Source organism: Bidens hawaiensis, unplaced genomic scaffold (genome assembly GCF_021521415.1).
Source record: "Bidens hawaiensis isolate Kalapana, Puna unplaced genomic scaffold, B.hawaiensis_p1.1 tig00014709_1, whole genome shotgun sequence".
Lineage (NCBI taxonomy): Eukaryota > Viridiplantae > Streptophyta > Magnoliopsida > Asterales > Asteraceae > Bidens > Bidens hawaiensis.
The window spans coordinates 565,533-572,241 of record NW_027492286.1 but is presented as its reverse complement, the minus strand read 5'-3'; the positions used below and the strand labels follow the sequence as shown (position 1 = coordinate 572,241).

General features: G+C 34.4%; 2 protein-coding genes across 4 annotated transcripts; both read left to right on the top strand.

Annotated features, from left to right (window-relative positions):
* LOC143547315 (dihydrolipoyl dehydrogenase 1, chloroplastic-like) lies at positions 1-4,772 on the top strand. 3 transcript variants are annotated; one of them, XM_077038772.1, is made up of 13 exons: positions 1-321; positions 1,086-1,367; positions 1,459-1,827; positions 2,997-3,077; positions 3,169-3,231; positions 3,306-3,380; positions 3,454-3,532; positions 3,627-3,727; positions 3,802-3,915; positions 4,005-4,118; positions 4,218-4,289; positions 4,381-4,436; positions 4,656-4,728. In XM_077038772.1, the coding sequence occupies exons 1-13, from the start codon at positions 1-3 to the stop codon at positions 4,711-4,713; spliced, it is 1,785 nt and encodes a 594-aa protein (XP_076894887.1). In that variant the 3' UTR covers positions 4,714-4,728. The 3 variants fall into 3 exon arrangements, with proteins under 3 accessions (XP_076894887.1, XP_076894886.1, XP_076894884.1); XM_077038771.1 differs by lacking the exon at positions 4,381-4,436 and having other exon boundaries at positions 4,656-4,772; XM_077038769.1 differs by lacking the exon at positions 4,656-4,728 and having other exon boundaries at positions 4,381-4,506.
* A 1,327-nt stretch (positions 4,773-6,099) lies between these two features.
* Positions 6,100-6,358, top strand: LOC143547307 (uncharacterized). The gene has a single exon (XM_077038762.1). It carries the CDS (start codon positions 6,100-6,102, stop codon positions 6,355-6,357), a length of 258 nt encoding a protein of 85 aa, XP_076894877.1. The 3' UTR covers position 6,358.
* Positions 6,359-6,709: the final 351 nt, after the last annotated feature.

Here is a 6,709-nt window from a genome sequence, read left to right as displayed (position 1 = left end):
ATGCAATCTTCAATCTCTATATCAGTCTCGTCATCTTCTCCGATCACCGTCAGATCCGACGCCGGAGCCACCTCATCTGCTCCTATTCAGCTCAGATTTTGTGGACTCAGAAGAGAAGCTTTCTATGGATCATGCAAATTGTCTGCCAATAATGCAGTTATATTCAAGCAATTATTGCCTTTTGTGAAGAAGAATAATAAGATTTCGGCTTCGTTGACCGGAAACGGAGCTTCTTTGACTAAGGGTGGGTTTGATTATGATTTGATTATTATTGGAGCTGGTGTTGGTGGTCATGGTGCTGCTCTTCATGCTGTTGAAAGGGTACTAATTAATTAATTATTGCAAATTATTAATATTATAAATAAATTCAATTTGCACTAGGTAAATAAATAAATATCTATATATGTTATTGACTTTATTTTAGGGGTTTTATCTACGGGCGTGCACGGGTTAGTTTGGGTCGGTTTTGGGCTAAAACCAAACCAAAAACCGAAACTTCGTGTTTTTTAATTTTTGAAGACCGTTGAAGTTTCGGTTTTTGAAATTTTGGAAACCCTTTGGTTTCGGTTTTGGGCTAAAACCAAACCTCTGTTTTTTGAATACCGTTTGGTTTCGGTTTTTTCAGTTTTGCTATTTGAACTTGAAAATTTTGCGCTGAAAAAGAAATTGGCACAAAATATTTGATTATGATACATTTGGGTTAAAACATTTGAGTTACATATTTATTGAATTCTTATAAGTTACTTAAAGGAGAAAATAAAAAAATGGAAATCTATAAATTTTTCGGTTTTTATTACATGCAAAATCAAAACCGAACCGTAAGTTTGGTTTTTACAGAAACATAAACCAAAGCGATCAGTTTTTTATTTCGGTTTCAGATTGGTTTTTTGGGTTTCATGTACACACTTTTATCCATACTGAGAATGTGAAGTAACACTTTACTTAATTGAACTGTAGGTATGCACATGTCATAGATAATTGAGGGATTTGCTTTCATTTATTCAGTAACAACGATAGGGCTATACTAATATCTTTTCAATGCATTTTTGTTTAATTAAACATAAACATGAACTTGACTTCTGCAGGGTCTTAAAACCGCCATCATTGAAGGTGATGTGGTTGGTGGAACATGTGTTAACCGTGGTTGTGTTCCTTCAAAAGCCCTTCTTGCTGTCAGTGGTCGCATGCGGGAGCTTCAAAATGAACACCACATGAAGTCGTTTGGTTTACAAGTTGCAGCTGCAGGGTATGACAGACAGGCTGTAGCTGATCATGCAGAAAATCTCGCCTCCAAAATTAGAAATAATTTGACCAATTCTTTGAAATCTCTTGGTGTGGATATACTAACAGGTGTTGGCACTGTTGTGGTATGTCATTGGATACAAATAACTTTCACATTTTTCTTATTAAAAGTATTGGGTCATGCAAACGCCTTATGTTTTATGAATATGTATGTAGGGTCCACAAAAGGTGAAATATGGAAAAGCTGGGGGGAGTGAGTCGGTTGTTACCGCAAAAGATATTATTATAGCTACTGGATCAGTACCGTTTGTGCCTAAGGGTGTTGAAGTTGATGGTAAAACTGTAATAACCAGTGATCATGCGCTAAAACTAGAGACGGTGCCTGAGTGGATAGTTATTGTTGGAAGTGGGTACATTGGTCTTGAATTCAGTGATGTTTACACAGCACTTGGAAGTGAGGTGACATTTGTGGAAGCTTTAGATCAGTTAATGCCTGGGTTTGACCCGGAAATTGGAAAATTGGCTCAAAGGGTGCTTATAAATCCCCGAAAGATTGACTATCATACTGGTGTATTTGCAACCAAGGTTTTTACACTTTTAACTCTTTTTGGGGGCTGGGGTTCGGCTTCAGAAAGCTCACGGCTGGTGACTCGCTCGAAATTGGCTCGTTTCTAAATGAGCCGAGTCAAAACAGTCTGTAAACAAGCCAAGCTCGGATCGTTTAAACTAAAGCCCAAATTTAATATTGAAAGTTCTCATTTGGCTCATTTAAAACTAAAGGCGAAGTTTTAATATTTTTAAGTTATAACCCAAATTTAATATATATAAATAATGAAAATAAAAAAAATTGAAAATTCTCTTAATACTGAAAGTTCTAGTTTGAATCATTTAAAAGTAATGGCGAAATGTTGATATTTATATATTGGGATTTCTCTATAAAATAGCAACTAAGTTTTGAAACTGTTCCAATTAGGTCACTCATAAAGTGTTTTGTTCCAATCAAGTCACTAAAGTTTCCTTTGTGTTCTAATCCTAGATATTTTACCTGGATAACATGTTATGTAGTTTTTTTTATTTTTAAATAGTTTGACATTGCAATTTTTTTTTTTAAATTGACAAAATTAGTAAAAATTGAGAAAAAAAATTTTAATTGCAAAAAGAAAAAATCAATCTGAAAAATTGCAAAAAGAAAAAAAAAGAATTCAGATTTTTTCGCAATTTTCCAGTGTTTTTTTGTTTGTTTGTTTTTTTTTTTGCAATTTTTCGCAATTTAAAAATTATTTTTTTCAATTTTTAAAAAATTAGGTTGTAATGTCAAACTATTTAGAAACTAAAAAAAAACCCTACATTACCTCCTATCCAGGTAAAATATCAAGGATTAGAACACAAAGGAAACTTTAGTGACTTGATTGGAACAAAACATTTTACGAGTGACTTGATTGGAACAATTTTAAAACTTGACTACTATTGTATAGAGTAATCCCTTATATGTTATAACTGAAATTGATAACCCAAATATAATATATATAAATTATGAGCTCTGTAGTTTGTATCTTATATGTGTCTGTTACAAATGTTCTTTTTATATAAATCAATATGTGTAAAATATAAAATAATCAACAAATAAGCAAGTTGGCTCGAGCTCAACATTAGATAAACTAGCTGAGCCGAGCCCACCCTGGCTCGGCTCGTTTACAATCCTAACTAGGGTAGACATCAATGTTCATGCTTATTAAGTTCTTCCATATTGACAGATCACTCCAGCTAAAGATGGTAAACCTGTAACAATCGAGCTTATAGATGCCAAGACAAAGGAACCAAAAGATACATTGGAGGTGAGCTTGAGTGTTTGACCATGTTCAACTGAACTGTCAAAGTAGTTTCATATTTGCATCACATATTTATGCATTTTATCTTTTGTTATAGGTAGATGCTGCTCTCATTGCAACCGGACGGGCCCCATTTACACAAGGGCTCGGTTTGGAAAATGTAAGTCAACCTATCAGTATTACATCTAAAAGATAACAGAATACTGAATACTTATTTTTTCTTTTTCATTATAGGTAAATGTAGAAACACAACGCGGGTTCATTCCCGTTGATGAACGCATGCGAGTCATTGATTCAAAGGGAGAATTGGTACATAATATCATCTATCTTACATTTATCTTGCTCTACATTTTATGTCTCATAACATAAGTTTGTTAATTAGGTCCCTCACTTATATTGCATCGGTGATGCTAATGGAAAAATGATGCTTGCACACGCAGCAAGTGCACAGGGGATTTCAGGTGACCATTTGATTCACTTTCAATAAGTCATTTAAACATTTAGTACCAATTTATTATTATTACCTTTCTAATTTGGCAGTTGTTTATATAATAGTTGTTGAGCAAGTATCCGGGAAAGACCATGTTCTTAATCATCTAAGCATCCCAGCTGCATGCTTTACTCATCCTGAAATCAGTATGGTTGGGTTAACCGAGGTATGCTATTTGTTCTTTTACACTTTCCAGATATTCTTCTTTTGTTATTATAGCTTTTAGTTATAAACTTGCAGCCACAAGCAAGAGAAAAAGCTGAAAAAGAAGGATTTGAAATTAGTATTGCTAAAACTAGCTTTAAAGCCAACACTAAAGCCCTTGCTGAAAACGAAGGAGAGGGGCTTGCTAAGGTAATTACTAATTACACATCTATGGGTTCAAACGGGTCAGGTGGTTCCACTCAAAACATATTGGTAAAGTTTTGTTTTTTTACTTGCAGTTGATTTACAGGCCCGATAATGGGGAGATTCTTGGTGTTCATATATTTGGCATGCACGCTGCAGACCTTATCCACGAAGCATCAAACGCTATTGCTTTAGGAACACGTATACAGGTTCGAAATTTAAACACTTATTATATTATTTATTATTTTTTTTAAAAGGACAAAGTCCAATACATTGATTGATTGATTGGTACCATTTAAATCATGCAGGACATTAAGTATGCTGTTCATGCCCATCCAACATTGTCTGAAGTGATCGATGAACTATTCAAATCAGCCAAGGTAAATTAATTATTCTACGCCGCTTATATAATTTAATTTTCGTGCAAAAAAAGTTTTATATAAAATTAGAGACTTCATGTACGAATTGCAGGTAAGGGGGGAAGCCTCATTAATTCCTCAACTGAGATTCGCTATCCTTTTACAATGGTATAACAAAACCGCGCAATCTAAACAAATAATTTTTTCAAACCCTAACTCTTAAACAAGTCAATTTTGTTGACTCGAATTGGTAATGGTTTAAACGAGCCAAACTAGTTAAACATGTCAAGAACAGCCTTAAAGTTCTATTTCATCAATATATTATTTTAATCGTATTTAATGCATTAGTTATCGGGCTCCTGTTTTGACATGCACATTGTCGTGCAGGTTAAAAACGAAGTTTCTAGGGGGGTTGGTGAACCAGTTGCAGTCTAAGCTCAGTTGACGGATTTAACAGAAGCGTGAGCCGCTTGTTGTGACGAATATGCAATGCGTTTGCTGACATTGTTTTTCTGGTACACATGCTGCTAGTGTCAAGAGATTGAAATTTTGATTTTTAAGATTTCATAGTATTGGTTTTCCATGTATTCGTCTCTTAATTTGATTATTTTGAGTATAAATAAACAGAACATTAGAATAATTGTTATTTATTCTCAAGCAGTCAAGACTGTTTATGAAGTCAAATTTATTAGTTTAAAATTTTAAATACACATGAAAATATTTGTATGTAATGTAATATTCTAATAGGCTTTTCAGTGTATTTGTTTTCATCATTATTTTTATTTTCTTATGGCAACGTAATATTGTAATGTATCTTAAATTGCCAACAACTTGAGAGATATAAATATCAATTTATTATCTGATTTTAACTAGGTTTTACCACATTTCCTCTTTGAATGACGGGTTTTTTTTTTGCTAGGCAACCGGTCTAGAGATGAACAAAAAATCCAAACTCGTAACCGGACCTGAAATAAAAACTCGGAACCGGTTTTTTTAATACTCGGATTTTTTAATACTTGTCCCTACTCGTAGAGTACGGATAGGGTATGCATTTCGGTACTACAACCCGAACCCGAACCGGACCTGATTTGTATCCGGTAATACCCGAAAACCCAAATCGGTTCCATACCCGGAACCGGGTTTTTCCAATACCCGAAACCAGGTTTTTCAATTACCCGATGTATACCTGAAAAATATCTTAAAATACCCAAAAAAGATCCCTAAAAAGTGCATACTTTTAAAAAAATCCAATCTATACATGATAAATACCCGGAAAAAAACCCGAAATAACCCACAAATAGGGTTTTTTCAATACCCGACTCGAATCCGATGCATAGGGTATGGTTTTTAGAGGCAATACCTGGATCCGAACCCTTTTCGGTTATTACCAATACCCGATTTTCCAATACCCGGTTATACCCGAACCCGGGTATTTGAAAACCCGATTTGTGCACCTCCGCAACCCAGTGTTGTTTGTGATTATGGGTGTATAGGATCGTCTTTTACTATTGTGTTACCTGATTAACCAAATTTATTCATTTTTCTATAAAAAAAAAATACTATGCATAATGTTTCATTTATATTAAAAAAAAAAGGATAGGATAGGATAGGATAGAATAGTCAAATTCCTTCCCTCGTGAAAGCTAACCATGTGTACTAGGTTTGTGACACATAACAACCACGTGGCAAACAAAACAAAGATCAACATATAACACCCTCGAAACCCTATCCATTCCAAAATCATACTATAAATAAAAATCAACCTTAACATGCACAAAACATAACTTAATAACTAAATATACTATACCATACACATAAAATAATAATATTAATGTCTGGAGGTCAGGGAACTTTGCCGCCGGGAAGCACGACATACCATTCGGTACAAGGGGGACAGAACCAGAGTCGAATGGATATCCACTCGAAAGAAGACGAGGGTAAGGTTCAGATTGATAAAATACAAGACAAGGTTAAGGATTGTGCTGGGCTTGGTGGTCCTATTTTCGGTGATGCGGTTTCGGAAACCGTTGAAGCGATGGAACAAGGCCGTCAAGATAAGCCGGACCCCGGTGTTACGGGCACTGGATAGGTTTAGGTTGAAGTTGAAGTTGACGAATGAATGACGATGTGAAGTGTACGTTTTGTTTTGTGTGGTTCAGTGTGTTTGCTTAATTTGTACTAGTGTTTAATAGTTTTTATGTACGTGAGTTTCACATCATTGGAGATAATGTAAATACTAAATATACATAATATAATAAATTGAACTATGGCAAACTGGTCCTGATTTTAAATACAAATGAAATACTACATAAATAAAAGAAAAAGATGCGAACACTACACATCGTAATAAAAATAAATAATGATGGCCATCACTATGTGAGCGTGAGCATATGAAAAACCATATAGGAACCATCTCTTGTTTAGTATGACGTAGGGATATT

Excerpts from the sequence above, each read along its gene's own strand:
- LOC143547307 (XM_077038762.1), top strand. The coding sequence starts at position 6,100 with ATGTCTGGAGGTCAGGGAACTTTGCCGCCGGGAAGCACGACATACCAT.
- LOC143547315 (XM_077038772.1), top strand. The coding sequence starts at position 1 with ATGCAATCTTCAATCTCTATATCAGTCTCGTCATCTTCTCCGATCACC. Across the intron at positions 4,290-4,380 it reads AACTATTCAAATCAGCCAAG|GTAAGGGGGGAAGCCTCATT; the intron begins GTAAATTAATTA and ends TACGAATTGCAG. Across the intron at positions 4,437-4,655 it reads TTCGCTATCCTTTTACAATG|GTTAAAAACGAAGTTTCTAG; the intron begins GTATAACAAAAC and ends ATTGTCGTGCAG.